This window comes from Sceloporus undulatus, chromosome 3 (genome assembly GCF_019175285.1).
Source record: "Sceloporus undulatus isolate JIND9_A2432 ecotype Alabama chromosome 3, SceUnd_v1.1, whole genome shotgun sequence".
Taxonomy (NCBI): Eukaryota; Metazoa; Chordata; class Lepidosauria; order Squamata; family Phrynosomatidae; genus Sceloporus; species Sceloporus undulatus.
In genome coordinates this window covers 172,709,384-172,730,857 of record NC_056524.1, presented here as the reverse complement: position 1 = coordinate 172,730,857, position 21,474 = coordinate 172,709,384, and the positions used below count along the sequence as shown (strand labels likewise).

The window sequence follows — 21,474 nt, the reverse complement described above, 5'->3', positions numbered from 1 at the left end:
TGTATCTAACAGAAGGGGGATCCGGACCCCATGGACCCCCCCCCCATGGCTACGTCCCTGAGAGAAGTCACTGGCTACCACTGGTCATAGCCAGAGGTATAGCTAAGACGGGTGAGATTTTGCCCCCCCCCATAAGAATTCTGCCCCTGATTTTTTCCTTCATTCCCCAAATTGCTAGCATTGCAGAGATGGAAATATTACTCCTAGAACTCTGATATTTTCCATGTTCACATTTCTTTGGTAAATTTGCCTTTCCCCCTTCTTTGGATGCCTAAACTGTATTTCTAAATGCCCAGCTGGAGTTTTTAATTAAGCTATAAAGTTGAGGATGGAAAGAAAATTTCACTTGGAGGGCAGAATTCTTATTTTGGGTACAATGCTCTCATTTTGTCCAATTGGTCATAGCCCAATTGGAGGTGGAACCAGCAATCTAGCAATCTTGAAATTGAGCTTCATAAATAATAGTACAGTGGGCCCTTCCCTTATGCAGGGATCCTTTCTGGACCCCCTGCATAAGGGAAATCCCATGTATGCTGGAGCCCTATTAGAAATAATGGGGCTTGTGCTTGCGGTGTGGCGCAGCATGCACGCCATGGTCTGGCACTCCGTTACTTCTTCTGGGGCCGCCAGGGCTTTTTCTGGCATGACTTTTGGTGTATGCTGAAAGCCGCGTATGTTGTGCCTGCGTATGATGCAGATGCACTGTATTGTTTTAATTTTGTCCTATATTTCATCCTACATTCTTAACTGAGTGAAAGAGCCCTTCTAGATTTTAGATATAGATATTAAATTAATTAATTAATATACTCTGTAGAATAAATGGGGGGGAGGAGTAAATGGGTTTCCTGGTTTTTAGGCTAAAACTCTACCTTCAAATCTCACCTGAAATCCACTTTTTATTTCAATTTTTTTAAAAAAAATCTTTACATCCAGGTATACCCACACATCTTTTTTCCCCTTTTTTATCCTCTCCATTTCCTACCACTTTAATTCTTACAGTCTTTCTCCATCCTTTTCCTGTCCCTTTCTGTTCTCCAGTTTGCCATATATGCAACCCACCATAGATAAACTTGTAAAGTGTGATTTCTCAAATAAAAACCAACATACTAGATAGCAGAAATGTACAGATGTATTTGTACATCCAGCATGAAGTTTTTTATGCCGCTGCCTCTGTTTCCCCCCACCCCCATAAAAGCATTACAACCCTGCCTGCCCCAGCTGCAACAAGGTCTCTAGTGAATTTCTTGCTGGTTAACCTGACATTTAACTAGTTTGCTTTTGAAATGTCAGTTCTTTTGAGCCGCCTAGTACTTCTGTTGTGCTATGACCTTTTGCAGGGTTTTATCTAGCAAAGAAGTAGATGTTCCTCAGGAATTTTCAGTATTGCTATGCAGCTGAGATCTCACCCTTAATTCTCTCTGTTGTTGCTTACATATGACAGTGAAAAGGCAGAAAATGGGGAAAGTGGGCTGTTGATATCTGCAAGCCGACAATCACAGAATCCTAAGGGTTGAAATAAATTCCATGGACTTTCCATCAGTACAGAATCCACAGCTAAAACATCTCTGACAGCTGGGCATCCAAACTGTTTAAAAACCACCAGCAAAGGAGAGTCCACCACTTTCTGAGGTAGACTGTTCTACAGTGAGAATCACACTGTCAAAAAATTCTTCACAATGTTTACACAGTATCTTTTGATGCAATCTCACTTCCCAACCAAGACTGGAGGTCTAAGCCCCACAACATCTGTCTTTCCCCCAGAAATGCACCACACTTTTGGCACTTTCTCGGTGGAAAGAGGTTTGCTGTGGTTAACTGCCCTTGAGTCCACCTCAACTCATGGCAACTCCATGGATAAGACTTCAAGACTGCCTGTCCTCCACTGCTCTACTAACATCCCGCAGCCCTCAGTCCCATGACCTCCCTGATCAAGTATAAACCATCTGGCATGTGGTCTCCCTCTATTTTTACTGCCTCCTACCTTTCCTACCATTATCATCTTTTCTAACGATCCATGCCTTCTCATGATGTGGCCAAGGATCGACAGTCACAATTGAATCATCCTGGCTTTAGGATGGAGGTGTTGAGCTTGATCTGTTCTAGAACCCATTTGTTTGTCTTCTTAGCCATCCACAGTATCTTCGGCACTCTCATCCAGCATCACATCTCAAATAGTTTATTTTCTTTCTACCAGCTTTCTTCACTGTCCAGCTCTCACATCTGTACATGGTGATGGGGAATACAATGGCTTGGATGATGCTCACTTTAGTGTTCATATTTATATCATCACACTTTAGGATCTTGGCCAGTTCTTTCATAGCTCTCCTTCCCAGTCCCAGCCTTTGTCTAAATTCTTGACTGTATTCTGCTTGACATTTGATCCAATGTAAGAGAACTCCTTGACTATTTTAATTTTCTTGTTATCTAGGATGAAAGAGCAAAACAAAAACAAAACAAAAACACCTCATTTCTCCTGCTCATTTAAAGTGAGATTAATTCTTCATGTTTTCACTTTGAACTGGGACACTGGAAAACAGGAAAGTGCTTTGTGATGAGGCAGAACAATGGTTCATCAAAGCTCACTGTATCAACTCCAAGTGGCAATGACTCTTCAGAGATTCAGGTAGATTCTTTCTTAACCTGACTTGGAGATTCCGGGTATTCTCTGATGGTCTCTAGCCAAGTACTAATCAAGCCCAACCTTACTCATCTTCTGAAAACAAATGAGATCAGGTGCATATGATGGTTCTGTAGGTTACAAATGAGTTTGTGACATGATCATGTGTTTAGAGTGAGGGCTGGAAACATTAACACAACTGGATTGTCTTTATGGGTTGAGATTACAGTTCTGCACCCGCACATTTAAAAGACAAAATGCCAGGATAATCAAATTAGCCAGTGTGCCATAATGGCTTCAGTGTAAGACTAGAACACTGGCAGACCAGGGTCAAATCGCCACTTCACCATGGAAACCTATGAAAAGGCAAATACAACCATCTTCTGAACAAATCTTGCCAACAAAACCCCAAGGTAGCAGGTGCTTCACTAGGAGGGTGTGGGCTACACCAGGTGACATCCTAAGGTGACACCACTGCTCCCCAAACTTTTACCTTTGGGCAGAAATGGGCTGTAAATTTTTAAAAATTTCTTTACAAACATCAAATCTTACCAAATTTTCACTTAAACCATATGTACCTATGTACATGTAAATACATTTAGGATGTGTATATGATACAGTATTGTAATTTGAAAGTATAATTTTAATTTTGCTAGTTATTTTATGTTACAACTACTGTCAGCCCTCCGTATCCATGCATTTTTTTTATCCATGCATTCAAGCATCCACAGAGTGAGATATATATATATATATATATATATATATATATCCCAAAAGGCAAACCCTTGATTTTGCCATATAAGTGACACCATTTTACTGTGCCATTGTATTCAATGCGAACTGAGCATTCATGGATTTGGGTAACCACTGGGGGGTGAGGGTCCTGGAACCAAACCACAGCAAATACTAAGGGCCCACTGTGTTACCATTACATCCAATGATATATTGGAATTACTATTTATGAGTAACATTAGTACAAAAAACATTTCTAAGGATTCTGTATGGGGTGGGATGGAAAGAAGTCAATATGGGGGTGACACCATGTGTCACTGCACTGGGTGACATCAACCCCAATGATACTATTGCATGGCAGTTTTATCTTAAAGTTGCCATAAGTCTGAAACAACTTGAAGGAATGTACAAACATATTCAACCAAACAACACCATTAATGGGGAGAAAGAGTTCAACACTGGAGGGAGAGCTTGCTTAGAGAACAGTTTAACCAATAAAACCCAATTTCACACTGAAGATGCTTGCAGTATATTTGACTCAGCTCTGCTTGCAAAACCCTTCATATAGAAAATGTCTGTCTTGGTCACACATCATTACAGGCCATAGAATAGCTGGTAATGTTAAGTGGTAAGTCTATAAATAAAGGGGAGGTTAGAAAACTAATCTAAAGACATTTATTATTGCAGGGCATTTCCTAGGCTACTATTCCTCTTAGAGAGCAGAACTTTGCAGCACATGAAGACATTATTAAATATTCAATCACACCAGACTATTTCCTACAATTTAAGTTTGGAGTGGATCTCCAGCGTGCTTAGTTTTGACATTTCAGTATGTATAAAATCACTGCAAAGCTCCCTATGGACACAGCTTAACTGGAAGAAATGTGGGGAAAAGATAAGTAGGGTTTGTTTGTTTGTTTTGGTACACCAACAGAAATGCATAAAATACACATATACATAAAATACATTAAAAAGCCCTTACCTGATAATAACTGGTGTATACTGTGAGTTTCCCCTCTTACTACCAGAGAGAACGTAACATCACATAGTGTGCAGCAACAAAGGTTAGGAAAGACTGTCTGGCTCCAGTTATTGGCCACCATACCAAGGAATTCATCATATAACATTGCCTCCATCTCAGCAAAACATGAACAAAAGAACTTCAACATCTCCCAGCTGGACATGTCCATGACACCCCAGCGGCCATGCTGCCTGGTGGTCTCTGGAAGCTAGTCCAAAATACTAGATCAAGTTCTGGTCTTGAGCAATTATACATCTGATCTTTCTGCAACCTCCCCCTACACTCCACCATGTTTTCATTCAATAGCCTGATCATGAGAGACTGGAAACATTACTTTTTTGGGCCACAATTCCTAGTATCCCCCCAGCTACTATGTCTAGGAGTTGTAGTCCATAAAAGTAACCTTTTCCAAGTTCTGCTCTTTTGTTCTGTCATTCTCAAACTGATTTCCTTCTCCCTTTTCTTTGGGTGCTGGTCTTCTGATTGTAAGTAGGCCTGTGAATTTATTTATATTGGGTTAGGTAGTGGCTAAATTAGTCTCCAAAATAAATAATGACAACAACAGAAAATAAAATAAACTACCTCGTCAGCTTCACACTGTTAATTTTTTTTGTTATAAATGATAAATGAATTAGCTATATTAAACAGCGGGTAATAAGAGATGGATGGCTTGAGATTAGTTTGACAGATCCCAGTCTTCTACTATGTGGAGAGTTTGAACATCTGAATAGGCATTCCATCCAATTTGCCGAGGAAGATATTGGCAAGGAGCAAAAACTCTGTATGACTAATGGTTCTACAGCAGAGTGGGCAGCTGAGGGCTGTATTGCGGGGGATCTTGGAGAACCGCACAGTCCTGTGTCATTCCTCTACTAAGGCAGCATCTACATTGCAGAATTAATGCAATTTGACATTGTTTTAATTGCCCATGATTCAATGCTATGGAATTCTGTGATTTGTTGTTTTGTGAGATAGTCAGCCTTTTCTGTCAGAGAGCTCTGGTGCCACAGCAAACTACAAATTCCAGGATTTCATAGCACTGAGCCATAGTAGCTGAAGCAATGTTAAACTGCATTAATCATGCAGTGTGGTAGTAGCCCAAGTAATGTTTGAAAATTGACCCCAGATTCAGGATGTGTGTGTGTGTGTGTGGGGGGGATTTTTGGCCCTCTCCTGAACCATTTTAGGCCTTGGAGAAACCTTTCCCTCTCCCCATTCGGCAGTGACCTGGAAGTCAATTCCCAAGTCTCTTCCTGTTGTGAAAAAAGACTCATTTGGGGCCTAAAATGTCTAGTAGAGAGAACAAAATCATGGTGAAATTGCTCTCCCCATGCATCTGAAGGGGCATTTGAGGGTAAAACCCCCAATTTCTGGGGCCCCTGAATGCCACAAAACAGCACTCCATTACCCTGTAGCCCACAAGCCTGAAAAGTTCTGGGGGAAGCAAAAAGAGGAACCCACCAATAAGCTTTCCACTCAGAGCAACACAACAGACATAGGACTTTATCACACGTGAGGAATTTCTCTTAATTTTGAATGAAAAGAAAGTGGGGCCAGAACGCATTTACATGAATGCGAATTGCGTTCAAACTGGCTTCCCATTGCCCAAAAATAGCATGCCATTGCCCAAATTTGCATGTGGTAGTCTATCACGCAATAACGTGAAGCCCCATGATTGCGCTCACACTGACTTCCCATTGCCCGAATTTGCGTGTGGTAGTCTGTCATGCAATAATGTTAAACCCCATGATTGTGTTCGGATTGCCATGGGATTATACTGTACTTCCAATTTCCCTTGTCTGATAATGTCCATAATGCCCTGAAAGAGAAGCCCAAGTGAAGAATTCCCCTGCTGATCCAAGACCAAATATGTGATTCTTTTTTCACAATGTGCATGGATTCAGCATTAATGCCTTTTTCATCTTTGAACAGGCACTGTCAAAGCAGGGCTTTACATCTGATCTGGAAAGTAGCTTCTGTGAAGCCCAGACAATGGGAAAAATACTGTGAAATATGTACATTGTAGCAGAAAGGCCTTTTCATTTGATAAGGATTTGAGCATATGCTCTCATTTCCCCTCCTCACCCAGGTCCCCTGCTCCTGAGTAAGACTATATTGCTTTCTTTGGTAAATCTTTGCCCTTTTAATGCCTTTGCACAGACCTGTCCTTTATCTTTCAGCAAAGAAATTGTGTTGTTTAGCTGATGAATTAAATGTGAAAAGGATCTTTTTTAAAAATTAGGTGCCCATTTGATGTGCAAGTCATACATACGACCAGGAAAAAAAATGTTGTGCAACAACACGGTAAATTTTATTTTAAATTCATCTCATTTAGAAGAGTGAAATGCTAATTACAGAAATTAAGGCTCCTCCCTCCAAAAAACACATTGCTGATGGTACAATAATAAAAGACAATGTTGTCCCATGCTGGAAGTGAAGAGCTCTCAGGTTCAGGGTTCTACTTCTAGCAAAACTGAGGTGGTTAAGTCTTACATGTGTTCATCAGTAGAAAGCACTGGCGGGATAGAGTGAGGATAAGGAGAAAGGTCTGAATGAAGGACAAGATGGTTATTTTCCTATGGCATTCATGCAGAATGGGGGGGGGGGGGAGAGAAAGACAGTGCTGTCCCAAAACATTTTCCTGCCTGAAGTGAAGGATAAGATTGCATCTCCTCCATTTCATACAACAAAGCTGATTGAATATGCAGTTGAATCTAACTTCAAGACTGGTGAAGGGACACAATCTTCCACCACATATGAAGGTAGCAGACCATTTTAGAGGATTAGGAGAGGCAGGCTGTACATAACAATCAGGTCCCAAAATGGGGTTCAATCAGAAGATTTAGAAAGAGTAGTCCAATCTACCAGCATCTGGTATTCAGGACAGGTTTAATGTATCTCACAAATAATAAATTAGGAAGAGGGAATGACATGTTGGAGAGAGTAATGGAGAAGAAGAGAAGACACCAAATTAAGTAGGTGCAGAAAGGAGAGGCTGAAAGAAAAACAGCCGATGAGATAAAAGGAGAATAGAGAAGGCAGAAAGGATTTAAATTTAACCAAAAGATAGGAAGACCCTGACAAGAAAACAATACCTGGTTTATTGGATAAGGAAGGGCTGTTTACCCTTCTCTTCCAGCATATAAATCTGACATAGGGCAGTGTATGTTAGATGGTTAGGGGGACGCTGTATGCACTTAGGGTCTTAGGGGCAGTGATGCAGTGTTTTTTCCATGCTTTAATTTCTGAAGCCACTTCTGTGTTACAAATACCTCATCCATTTCAGTAAAGCTTGCATTAGAGGACTGGAATTTAGACACTGAGGCTGTTTATTTGTCGAACCAATAAGTTACTGCTGCCTGTCAATCACACAGGGAAGGAAAGGCAGGGCAATAAGGGAACAATCGCCTACAGGAGGAAAAATAGTTTGCAACAAACTCCCAATATCATGATGCTGAAGAAAGAAAACAAAGAAATGTGAAACCACAACCAAGCTTCAACCCTAAGGACAAGCCACTGTGTTCCGAGTTAATCAAAACCACAATGCAAGATCATGCAGTTTTTGAAAGGGTTCCTCAAAAATAAACAAACAAGCAAAACCAGGGTGCATCCACAAGTATGTTCTTTGTTGCTCCTCTGTGGACAAAGGCTGAATCTGGTATTTTTCCATAGCAAACAGCAAGTCTCACAGATGCATAAAATATGAGCAAAGCTACTCAAATGAGCATAGTTCCTGCAAGTACAGCTCTTTCCATATATTTCAGCATAGTTTGGGGTTTTCCACTCCCACTGGATTGAGAACACATTAATCTAGTTAAAAAGGATCACAACATCAAAATCACAGCTTCATTCTGTATTGCATCTGAAGAAGTGGATGTATATCCATGAAAGCTTGTGGTAAAATAAAAACCAGTTAGTCTTAAAGGTGCTGCCATGTTCCGGTTTTTTCTCTATCTCCCTTCCTCCTTTTTATGTAGCATCCAAAGGGAATCCAGAGTCTGTTTCTGTGAGATTGTGCAGGTTACTTAGGCAGTGTTAGTCTGTACATGAGTCAACTTTCCTGTATTCTATCACACTTTAGTGCAGGTAAAGAGGAAGCTCTGGACCATGATATCTCCCTCATCTGCCTTGTTAATATGCTGTTAGCTATGAGGAAGGGCAAAAGAAGCCAGGGATGGCTTTGCTGGGGCTGTTCCTAGCGGATCAGTTTCCAGATTCACAATCAGTTGAGTAGCAGCAAATGTTAAGGGGAGATCAAACGAAGGAGACTTTTAAAAACCATTGTATCCACAATTTTCCTGCTCTGAGATGCTCAGGTGATTGGAAAGCAGCTGCAAGCTGATCAAAGTCCCATATATCTGATTTGACAGCCCAGTTAGTTTCTATATGGCTATGGGGGAAGTGAAGTGTTCCAAGATGGAAGTTGAGGGGGTTGACAAAGCACAGGTGGGAAAACTTGGACTGTTGGGGCAGGGAACAGGTTTAGCCCACATCACAGACATCATAGACATCCTTTCCCTTTTGTTTTCCCCAGAGGAGTGAATGGCAGCCATTAATTTACTTGAGGGGGGGTGTAGAGAGAAAAGGGTGTCGTTTTTGAAAACAGCACTGGGGTAATAGCAGCAGCTTTTCTTACATTGGGTGTCCTGATCCACCATGACAGGGATCCCATATGGCAGTGGTGGCGAACCTATGGCACGTGTGCCAGAGGTGGCACACAAAGCCCTCTCTGTGGGCACCTGTGCCGTCGCCCCAGCACAGAGGTCACCAGAGTTTGTTACTAGAAAGCCAGAGAGATGCAGCACTTTGCAATAAATAAGTGGGTTTTGGGTTACAGTTTGGGCACTCAGTCTCTAAAAGGTTCACCATCACTGCCATATGGGATTCCTTGTCTGTAGAAATGCATGGCAATCACTAGGTTGCACTACACAGTGCCCACACTGGTGATTTTGCTAATGTACAGTGACTTTTTCTTTTTTTCAAGATGCCTTTTCAAAAACTGAAAACATACCAAGTTATCAGTAGTTATAGCACTGATTCTCAAACTTTTGTCCTCCAGGTGTTTTGGATTTCAACTCCCAGAAGCCCCAGCCAGCTTGGCCAACAGTTAGGAATTCTGGTAGCTAAAGTCCAAAACATCTGGAAGACCAAAGTTCATGAACCACTGAGTTATAGGATTCAGACTACCATGCCATCAAAAAAGAGGGGAGAAAGAAAGAAAGAAAGAAAGAAAGAAAGAAAGAGAAAAATAGGAAAGGAGTATAATGTAGGAGAAACTATATTAAAGAAGGGAAACAAAAACAATCAAAGTACTTGTTCAATCTAAGAGAGCATAAAAAACCCCAGGAATCTTCATCTTAAGAAAGGCATTGCTAAAAACCTTTTATAGAGAAGATGAATAGTAATTATTCTCATTGGAAGCCAAGATGACTAAAATGAGGCTATCTTACATGGGACATATCATGAGATAATGTGACTCAGTAAAAAAAAACAGTGGAAGTAAAGCGGAAGGCAGTAAGAAAAGAGGAAGATATTATATATGGATTGACTCCATCAAGGAAGCCACAATCCTGAGCTTTTAAGATCTAAGGAGGGCTGACTGAGGCTCTTGGTGGTGTCTCATTCATAGGGTTGAAACCAACCTGACAGAAAATAGCAGCAACAACAAAATGTCTCATTTTATATGGTACTGTAACAATATAAAATGCATTAGAGGAATTTATTTTTAATAACATGGTGATGGATTGTAATAAAACAACATTATTACTCACACATTTATCAAACTTCTAAACAAAATGATTCTAGTCCATTTACTTGAGGCCCACAATATTTTTCAGACAGCAGTACTAGGCCTGGATGTGTGTTTTGTCAAACAACCTAATCCTCTTGGTACTAAAATAAAATCAAGGAGGATTTACTGGTTTTCCCTTTAGTTACAAAGCTTGAAAAGCTGTAATGACTCTGTGTGTAACTCATGCACATCACAGCAGTTTTGAAATTGTTTTCCCCCCCTCTTATAAGTAAAACAATGAGCCACACTTCTACCATTGCTTGCTTTTCATTTCATACAGCACAGATGCTGCAACTTGTTCATGAGCTACAGCAGCAAGTCATTTCCAATTAATATCCCATCTTGATGGTCATTCATGCCCTAAATCATAAACTGCTGGCCTTGAGGGGTGCTGTATTCCATGTTTGTCCCCATTGCTTCTCTGGAGACCATGACTAGAAAGATCACCATTTGGCCTATGACCATTCAAAAGATAATCAAGGTTCTTTGTAGGCATTATATGCTTTCAGTATGTCCACAGTTCAGCAGAGATTCCCTTTATCATTTGGCAAAACCATCCTTCTTCCTACTATTCTGGGAGCCCATGAAATCGAATGCATGCAGGAGCAGTCGTGTTTGGGAAAGCCATAAAGTGCTCTAGCACAGCAAACACAACATTCCCTTTCCCTTTCCAGCTAAGATCATCTACCACCCCACCCCCAGGCCAATCCTATTTCAGGCTTGGGGAATGGCTGGAGATGTCAGGAGATCAAACTTGATCAATGGCCTGGCAATCACTCGGACCTCCTCATTTAATGGGTTTGACTTTAGGTTCACACTCTGGAGAGACTCCATGGAGGCAAGCTTCTCAACAGGCACATCTGTAGCAAGAAAAACAAGAAGAGGCAAAAAATTAGCAACTCCCCATAATAAATACAAATGTCTACATTTCAGACACATTGGAATGTTTAAGATGACTGGGCTCATCTATTAAATGACCATTAAGGAATGGCGGTTATCATAACACTGTTGAAAATGGTAACATATTCAACATATTAATTTACTTGAATTATATCAGAGAGAGATATCAATTGGCCAAAGCTGTCAATGGCAGGGCATAGGATTTTAATGCAGAAGGTTCCAGATTCAATCCACACCATCTCCAGGTAGGGCTAGCAAAGACTTAGCAAAGGTATGAAACCCAAAATATCACTGCCAGTCACTAACAACTCCCAGCATTTTCAGACCTGAGACACAGTCCAAACACACTTTTACAGACACACACCTTTATTTTTTTAGTCATATATTTATGCAGTGGTAGTGCTGTATTGCATGTGTTTGTTGGTAAAGTCCACCTGCTAAATATCACTGGGGCAGGCAATACTGAGCTGGATGGACCAATGGTTTGAGTTGCTGTAAATTACTTTCCTAAGTCCGTAACTACAAAACTACGTTCCAAACCTTAAGCTCCTGTTAGGAAACAATGGTCTTTCATCCTAAAAAAATACAGGAAGTTATTATTCATAATGAACAATGACAGTAGAAATGAAAGCATTAGAAGCCTTGAAAAATTGCTTTTGCCATCTTACAATAGGACAATTTCAAAGAGAAATTATGGTTCTCAAATAGGCCAGCCAGCCAGTGTAGTGTAGAGGTTTTGAACGTTGGACTCTGGAGATCTGGGTTCAAATCCCCGCTTGGCCATTGTAATCTACTGGGTGATCTTGGGCAAGTCAGAACAAATCTCGTCAAGAAACCCCCACGGTAGGGTTGCCATAAGTTGGAAATGATTTGAAGATATACAAAAACAAGAAAAACAAAATGGGACAACGACTCAGTTGATAACAACATGGTATGAATCCACTGAAAAAGATGGAGTGTTGGATTTGTTTGTAAGCTGCATTTGCACTGTAAGTTTACTAACCTCTATTTTGAATATATTTGGCTTGTGGACTTGTCAGTGTTTTTCAGAGAAGATCAACTTGTGAGTAAATATGATCGTTTCTCTTGGGACAAACCAATGGTCATAGTACTATACAGCACAGCTACACAGGATTTGGCTGGGCTAGACAGTAGACTGTTGTTTCTAGTGATTTGTAAGAGTCAGCTTTCTCACTTCAGGTGAGCAATTCTGCAAGGGAAAAATGGGTGTTTGCATATTTGTAGCTAGAAATTCTTCCTTCTCTAGACTCTATCCTTGCCTACAAGACTACCAAAAAAAGTACACCATGCTTCCTGTGGCTTTTAATTACTATATTATTTCGGTAGTAGTATATACAGGGGGGGGTTCTGGTAATCACAAATCATTTTCATATCACCACTGGCAACTTGCTTGCTCTCTTCTGCCCATGCATTTTGTAAAGGCCATATAAATGAGAGGGTTTTTTTCCATATCTGCTTTTAAATACATTGCATTGATATTTCCTTTGTAACTTAAGACTTAAGACAATTTCTGCTATTATAAAATGTCTGCAGCATCAGTATCGAGCGGAAGGAGGCAGGTGTCTGTATTTACACTGATGGCCCAGTAAGACATAAACAAACATTGAACAAGTTAACTGACTGATGTGACCACAGCACCACAGGATGCAGAACCCTCTGCTGTGAAATGAATCTGTTTTCTGGAAGGAGCCTTAAACTAATCAGTGAAGGAAAAGAGTTTGCTGGGAAAAATGAATGGTATAAAAAGGAGATTACCAACAGCTTCCCGCAAACACTTCACTGCCTTCAGTGAAAAACATGTTTAGGAGACAGGTTATTTTTCTTCTTACAGTCTTCTTTTCTTCTTACCAACCATTTTGCATGTTTAAAGCCCTCATACTCCTCTCTTATGTTTCTCAAAATGATATCAGTTCAGTGCAGAACATTTTTTTAAAATAATCCTCATGTCCTCGGAAACGTATTTGTATTTGCCAATTTTGGATTGCTTTTCTTACATGTACCCTAACAAGGAGGCTTGAATTTGAAAATGATTCAGGCACTTTGAAGAAAAATTACTAAGGGAGGGAGGCTACAGCTCAATACGCATTTACCTGGAAGTAATCCTGACCACAACAAGAGGATTTAATTCTGCAAAGACACATATAAGACTGAGTCGACACAGCTAAGTATAAATAGGGAAATGTGAGAAGGTGAAAGTCAGTTACGCAGCTACTGCAACAAGAGGTCAGAGACAGGGGTAGAATATGTGTGTTTCTGGGCTACTACATGATTATGTACTTGTTTACTATGTTTGTGTCTTACCATTAATTCCCTACAATCGTGTCTAGGGTTCTTAAGACAACATACAATGGCTTCCCAGATGGTCTGGTTTGGACAGATTTGGACCTGACCTAGTATGATTCTGAATCAAAATTTGAAAATCCTGATTTTCCTATGTATTTATGATTTTGACTGGGAAACCAAATGACCAAACCTTTTTCCCTTTCTCCAAATGAATGGATGATAATTGGAGACATGAGAGGGGATTAATTCTGCCAAACTGCAGATAAATAAATATAGGGGTTTTGTAGCAGCCACTTTTAAAAATTGACTTAATATTTTTAAAATTTTCCTAACACATGTCTTGCTGATGTAGGTTTGTGTACTACTTGGGAAATATGGCTTATTCTGTGCATGTAAAAGACGTTACTGACAGACACTATAGAAAAAGTAAAGACATACTGCTTAAGGATACAAAGTGAAATCCAAATCAAGGCCAACCTTTTTTTAACAGATCAAAATGGATGCAGTGGTACCAGGATTGGCTGGTTTAAACCTTTAAAAACCTAAAGGCTAAAAACCTTTAAACAAAAATATTTCTCTTTTTAAAAAAAGAGAAAGAAAGAAAGAAAGGTTCTTATTCGTTTCTTAAAAAAGCATGGCTATTATTACCATTTTACAAACCTCTTACTGAAACATCAATAACTGTTTGAATTTAAACATATTAAACATAAACTTTTAACACACTGTATTGGCAGTTGTTCATTGTAAGACCAGTATTGAGTGTCAATTACTTCTTTAATCACTTTATTTTATAGTGCCAGAAATGCCATTCAGAAACAAATCCTTCAAGTTCAACCAAAACAATGTAAAGAACAATTACTATTTAAGCTTCTGGCCATAACATGTGAACTACATTTTTCTACTTAATGTTCTGAGTTACCAACCTGTCAATACAGTTTTGAAAGTTTTATTGAAAGATATAAATTATATCAAAGCCTAATAACTTTGGATTGTTAATGTTAGAAAGCATTAAAACAGGGTTGATCAAGCTTTCTAATACATAAAATAATGTTTCAGGATTTGGCTAAATTAACTACATAGACCTATCTAATGATTTTTTGAGCTGGAAGAAAAAAATACCATCTCATTTCCACAAGGTTTTCAGGTGCCTTGTTTGACAAAGTCTGACTCTTGCTTTTAAAATATCTCCTGTGCCAGTTATGACTGTTTTCTGTGTGCAGTGGGCCCTTGGTATTTGCTGGGGTTTGGTTCCAGGACCCCTCATGTAGTTTCATTATTGTTTTGTGATCTGTATTGCCTTTATTATAGGTTTTGATTTAAACATTACCAGTTGTGCTTTTTGACCTAAAATATTTATCCAAGTAAATAAAAATGTTAAAAAATCTGTAAGCATTGTAATCTCAGAATGGCTCTATTAGCATCTTGCAAGATATCCTGCAACTTGTAGACTGATTTCCATCCCTGAAAAGAACAAAGGTAAGCATGTTTGTTGCTGAAGCAGAGCCAGTCTTAGCAGTGTATAAGCAAAACCTAACAGTTAATTTTAGTAGTCCAATTTGGATGGTACACCTTTCCTGTCCCCTATTTTCAACTTCCATCAGTTCACCACTGAGAGAGAGAGAGAGAGAGAGAGAGAGAGAGAAGAAAAGAAAGAAAATGAATGAGAGAATAGTGTAAAATACTACTTTCTTTGCTTCAGTTGCATAAATATCTAAAGCCAGTGTTGCCCTGCAGCCAGACACCAATTGCATAAGGACTAAGGCATAAATTGTGTTCTCATTACCTCTTGAACTTGAAAATCATTTAAGAGCAGAGTTAGCTAAATGAGGTGCATATTTTGTTTACCAGTTCTGATTATTTCCTTAAAAAATAATAAAGAGAATTCAAGAAAAGCAGAGGCCTGTGAGGGGAAAAGAGATGACAGACTTCTCAGACCTTTTATTTCTCCTTCAAAGAACAAATCCACACATTAAGGAAGGTGCTGAGCTCCAGCCACAGGGATGCCATTTCTTCAGGGCTGCCACAGGAAATCAGAAAGAAGGGTCTGAGAATTGTTTGTGACTGTTTCTACAGGAATTCAAAAAAGTTATCTTAAGGCCGTGGTGGCTGAACAGTCACAGAATGAAATGAAGGAGCAAAGCATGAAGTTCTTGCCTGTTCATGGTAACCACTACTAGTGGTACTGTGTGTACAGATGGCAGCATGTAAGCAGGGAAAGGCATTTTGAGCAACAGAATCTGCAGAACAGGGTCTGTCATGGCAGTGTAGCAACACTTGCTGACCAAATTTGGCATAAAACTGCACTGTGCCTTGGGGGAAGCCGTTTGAACCCATCCGGCATTTATTTGCCAGAAGAACTCCAGGCCAGGTTCAGTGATGAAGTCACCTTCTATCTCAACACAACATCAGGATCTTGGGCACAGAAAACCCACATGCCATAGTGGAGCATTTGAGACACTTACCCAAAGTGAACATGTTTGGCAAATGAGCAGATGTAAAGTGCACAATCCCTTCTTTTTTGCTGAGTCTGCCATTACTGGCCATCCTAGACATGATAACATAATGACTTATGCCTCAGCTTGAGGATAATCTTCCTGATGTAATCTTTGAACAGGATGGTGCTCCTCCATGGTTTCACCAAGACATTCGCTGATACCTGAGTCACCTTACCGGGATTTTGAATCAACTATAACAGAAATGAGGATTTGCAAATGGTGCTATGACCTCCATGATAAACAGATTTAACATCCTGCAACTTCTTTTTGTGGGGATTCATCATCAAGGACACTGTGTACCTACCCTGACTGCCACAGCAATGAGATGACCTGAGAAAACACATCTCCGATGCAGTGGAGCTGATATCTGAGGATATACTGGGACATGTCTGGGCAGAACTGTACTACTGTCTTGACATCTGCCATGTCACCAAGTGTCAATATTGAATAAATCTAGTGCATGTGAAAACTTGGAGAGTATGTATATCTTTTCATGTCATGGCAGTTGTGGTATGTCAGTTCATTTAAGAATAAAACAGCTATACTTTTGCACCACACTTTTTGAAAACCCCTGTAATAGCTACTGTTTCTGCAGCGAGGCAAACTCAGACCCAAACTATTTGCTTTGAATAACACACCAACTTCTTTACTATCAGTGATATGAGTTATTTGGGAGCTGGGCTATCACTCATATCATACTGAGTTCTAAATTTTACATGTTAATCTTAAAGAGAATACAGGGAAGTCTGCCTTGTTGTCTACAAAGCAGGCATATAAATTCATTTTTTTTAATGGTGACATGGAGGAATAGAATGGCAACCAGTTTAATTTCACTAATGAAGAACAGATTGGATTTTTACTGTTGCCAGACAGAAGAACTTCAAAGGGTTGGACTGTTACTTCTTATTTAAAGCACTTTAATTCTACTGATCCTTCAAGTAGCAGTCTTGACAGTTGCGTAAAATACACACAAAATACACCTATGTTGTGGTCGATGGATCAATAAACAGTCTCTGAGTGACAAAGACACTTAATGAAGTTTCATGCCTCAATTCTTGTAAAAGGAAAAATAGCTTTATGAAAACAATTTTGAGCTAAGAAGCAGTGCAGAGAAATGATGGGCTTAACCCTCTCCTTATTGTTAACTGCTCCCAAGATGGATTTGACTTATGCTGACCCTTTGAATGAGAGACCTCCATATCATCCTGTCACCAACAGCTCTGCTCAGTTCTTGGGAATTCAAGGTTGGGGGTTCCTAGATTGAATCTATTCATTTGGTATGCAGTCTTCCTCTTTTCCTACTGCATTCTACTTTGTCAAGTAATGGCGGGGTACAGACTGCCAAAAAGAGGTGCCTCCTTGGCGTCTCTCTCTGCTGCGCAGCTGGGACACAGCATACAAATTGCGCGGCGCAGCAAAGAAGGAGCTCCCCAAAGCAGCTCCCGTTTGTGGTGCCGCAAAGCGCCAAAGATGGCGCAGTTACGTCGCTGCTGTGCAGCGCCGTGTAGAGGTGGTGCAGCTGTGACATAATAGTTGCACGCACCATACGTATGGCGCTGCACAACTGTGGTGTGTGTAGGGTTGCCATAAGTGAGGACCTCCAAACCGGGACAAATGTAGGACAAATGCAGGACAACATTTTCAAATGTAGGACACATTTTTTAAAAAATGGAGGGCATGCAAAAAAATTCAGGCTTTTTTAGAAATGTTAATATAAATCCATGTTTCTTAGGCATGATCAAAATGGAGGACATTTTGACATTATTCATAGACAGATCACGGAAATGTACTTCCCTTTCTGGCCACCCTCCTCTCCCCATTCCAAACAGCACATTGGAGCATTGACACATGGCTTTATTTTAACATTGCCTCTTGCATATTTCAGAGGCTTATTCCACAACCAAACCCTTTGGTCAAGGGACTTTGGTTTTTCTTCATTTTGACTTGTTTTCTCTGTATTCCTCCCCACTAAATCAAGGAGACATGAAATTGAGTTAATGGGTACAAGTTGTTAAACAAAAAAGTCTTGTGAGACTCTGTAGGCAAGAGGTGCACCATGTTAAGAACTGCATTAAGCACACTTACGCTGCTCCCACACTGCTTTCACTCTCATCACTCCATCCTATGGAATCCTGGGATTTGTAGTTTGTTGTGGTGCCAAGGCTGGGCTTTGAAATCTCAGGCATAAGAGAGGCAAAAGGCTTGGACTGCATCTACACTGGAGAAATAATCTGGTTTGAGACCACTTTAACTGTCTTGGCTGAATGCTATGGAATTCTGGGAATGGTGGTTTGTTCCAGCACCACAGGAACAACTGCCAATACATTGTTTAAACTCAAACAGTTATTGTTGTTCAAGTAAGAGGGCTGGAAAATAGCCAGACTTTAAAAAAATATATGAATAATCAATTATAAAAATTGAGGAGTTTTTTTTCCCTTTTTTTAAAAAGTCCTTTGGTTTAAACTAGCCAACTCTACTTCCAGCACCACATTTCAAATTAGTTTATTTTCTTCCTATCAGTTTCCTGTACTATCCAGTTTCCACAAAGATACATAGAAATTGAACGTACAATGGCAAGGAGAATCCTGACTTTGGTATTCAATTATATATCTTTACACTTCAGGGGCTTGTCTAGTTCATTCATAGCTGTCCTTCCAAGTCCTGTTCTTCTGATTTCTTGACTGTGTTCGCCATTTTGATTAATGATTTAGCCAAGGTATAGATATCAGTATCTCAATGTGTTCACTGTCTACTTTAAAGTTATGTAAATAATCTGTGGTCATGATTTACCATTTCCTTACTCAAAAACAGCCCTCCCAGCTAATTTCTCCACTTCAGCTTCAAAATGCAACACAAAATTTTAATGTGTCAGCCAGCCTCTGAGATGGAGAAAAGTAAGGCAGCAGGGGAAAGGCAAAGTAGTGAAATACTGTACCTCTCTCACTCCCTCTTCTCTGCTCAAAATGGGCTTTTCCAAATCTATTCTATTCTTTTTTTTTTAATTAAAAAAAGGCTAGATCTCAATTTGAACATAGGATACAGTCAACACATTGCATGTTGGACCTGGAGAAGCATTACAGCTATTTGTCGTTTGGTATTAATTGGTTTGCCTCCCTATGAGGACTCATCCTCTGCTCAAAGCACTTCTCTTTAGAGGCCATTCACAAGAGAATATAAGTGAATCCTGAGAAGAGTTACAGATAGCACAGAAGTAATAGATTCTGAGAAGAACCCAAAGTGGTATTTGCCAGCTGATCCTACTCAGTCCTCTGCAAAGTGTTGCATTTACGTTCCCTAATGGCAGAGTGACTGACAGGCTTGCCTGAGGCCAACAACTGTTGTAAAAAAGGCAGAGGATTAAATTCTATATAATGAAGGAAATGTGAATCCCACACTTATAATGCAAATAATACCTTAAGGCTATGAACTGCATTACCAACTGCAAAAACTCTACCTTATAAAGGCAGTAAGTTTGGTTTCTTTCCATCACTACCAGGATACAGAGATTCCAGAACGGAGACAGAATGGTACTTCTGAAACCCTTAGGAAGATCTCAACAGTAGAAATAAATTGATTTAGGACAGCATAGTTAGGAATTTTATGGCTCATAAGAGGACCATGATGATCATCCTTGAAAATCTCTCTTAACTTTTTAAACAAGAGATACTGCCTCAAGACATATGCTCTTTAATTTAAAATAAACTAGAGATATGCTGGAAAACATATAGCCAAGGTGACCAGATGTCGTGACCACAAAAAATGACAAGGCACCACAAAAAGAAAGGCATTCAAGATAAATGTAGGATATTACAAGAATATAAAAACATGAATATAAATTCATGCTCCTTAGACATGCTCAAAATGGAAGGGAAAAGGTTGAAATGTAGAATATGTCCTGGAAAAAGAGGACGTCTAGTCACCCTGCATATGCACCTTTGCATGGGAGGCTTCAGTATGTACCAAAGAGATACAAAATTTCCAAATAGTACTTGCTCTGTTCCACAGTGATGTCCAAACTCTGGCCCACCAGGTTTTTGGACTTCAGCTCCCAGAAGCCCCAGCCATCTTGGCTAATGGTCTGGGATTCTAGGAGCTGAAGTCCAAAACACCTAGAAGGCCAGAATTTGGACATCACTGCCATAGAGGATACAGCTTCCGTGAACTTTAGCTCTAAATGTGGCCACCTCCCCCCCCCCCCCCATTGGAAATGACTTCCAGTTCACTTTTTGGTTTGGAAAAATGTCCATTCTATGTCAAAAGTAGCCTGAGGTGAAATTCCTCAAATGTAGAATATTGCAGGTGGTGGTATGCAGGCCTTCTGAGCTCTGCTCTGCTATGATCCAAGTGAGTGTATGTAGGGTGCCTGGATTTCAGATAGTTGTCCACCCATATTTCTTCTTGCAGCTTTGACTTTTGCGGATTTGATTATTCACAAATTTTATTATTATGTTCTCTCTCAGAATATCTAGGTTATCTGGCGCAATTCAACTTTAACTAAAAGTCGCACTGAAGAACCTAAGAGATTCCCAGAGAGAACACACCACTAGGCATTTGTAGCTCCTCCAGCACAATTCTGTGGTCAGTGTCTGGCAGATGTTGACCACAGAGTTGCACTTGAGGACCTAGAGATTCCTAGAAAGGTTATCTCTCAGGTAAAAACATAGTGTTTTTGTTATTTACATTTTTTCCACATTCGCAGAGGTCCTGTGTCCCTAACCCCAGCAAATGTGGAGGAATTATTGTAATTGAATTCTCAGATTTCTACTTCTGTTCCAAAGCCATTGGAAAGTATTCTGTGTGTTTAGTGTCCACCTTTCATATAAAAACCACCCCTCCAGTCTATTTTGGCTCTTTCATTTGCAAAACCATGATTTCTTTATAGCTCCTTGGCCCTCGCTCAATTTTCTTTGATGGCATTTCCAATTAAAATAATCTCTCCCGAACTGTTGCTACATTCTGGAATGCAGGACAGGACTCTGTCGAAAACAAGTCCAGATTAAGCGAAGATTCTAATAGTGCTCTGCTGGGATTGAAGCAGACTTGCTGAAGCAGCTAATCCTTATTTGATCTTGCCATGCTAGATGATTCATGAGCCTTGTGTGGAAAAACAAGGTTTATCTATATCACTGTACTGTCTTGATAAAATAAAAACCTCCAATATTGAATTAATAAGGTTAGGAAAGAGCTTACTATTGCCTACCACTACATCTTGCACATGCTGATTTGCATTTATAGTAGTTTTTTAAAATATATGGTAGGTTAATATATAACTGCTGTTTGGGTGTCTAAATAAATAGTGAACAACTTTGAAGGCAGCCTTGAGCTCCCACTTTTTCTTTTGTGCAATGCAAACATTAAACAGGCTTACAGTTTTTGCTTCTACAGAGACTAGTAAGTATTCAGACTCACTTATGAGAATTAACTACCACTGGTACAACTCACTTGTAGCAATTAGTATAGCTCTTTTTTGTGTGGTGATAGTTACCATTTCAGCATTCTCTCGTTCAAAGAAAAGTAAATGTTCCAGTCCATGGAGCTGTTTCCCAACAACTTTCTAAGTTCTGCCCACATTATAATATTCAGCTTACATTTCAGAAAAATACAGACATAATTT

At 39.8% G+C, this 21,474-nt stretch overlaps 1 protein-coding gene across 2 annotated transcripts in view; it reads right to left on the bottom strand.

Moving 5' to 3' along the window:
* LRRC20 (leucine rich repeat containing 20) overlaps positions 1 to 21,474 on the bottom strand; it is a 147,713-nt gene that overhangs the window by 34,333 nt on the left and 91,906 nt on the right. The window contains exon 5 of one of the 2 annotated variants that reach the window (XM_042456632.1): positions 6,658 to 11,021. The exons of the other annotated variant lie outside the window; for it this stretch is intronic. Coding sequence (XP_042312566.1) covers positions 10,876 to 11,021 — 146 coding nt within the window. The 3' untranslated portion in view covers positions 6,658 to 10,875. Of the gene's footprint in view, positions 1 to 6,657; positions 11,022 to 21,474 lie in introns of those variants that run through there. 2 annotated transcript variants of the gene reach the window in all.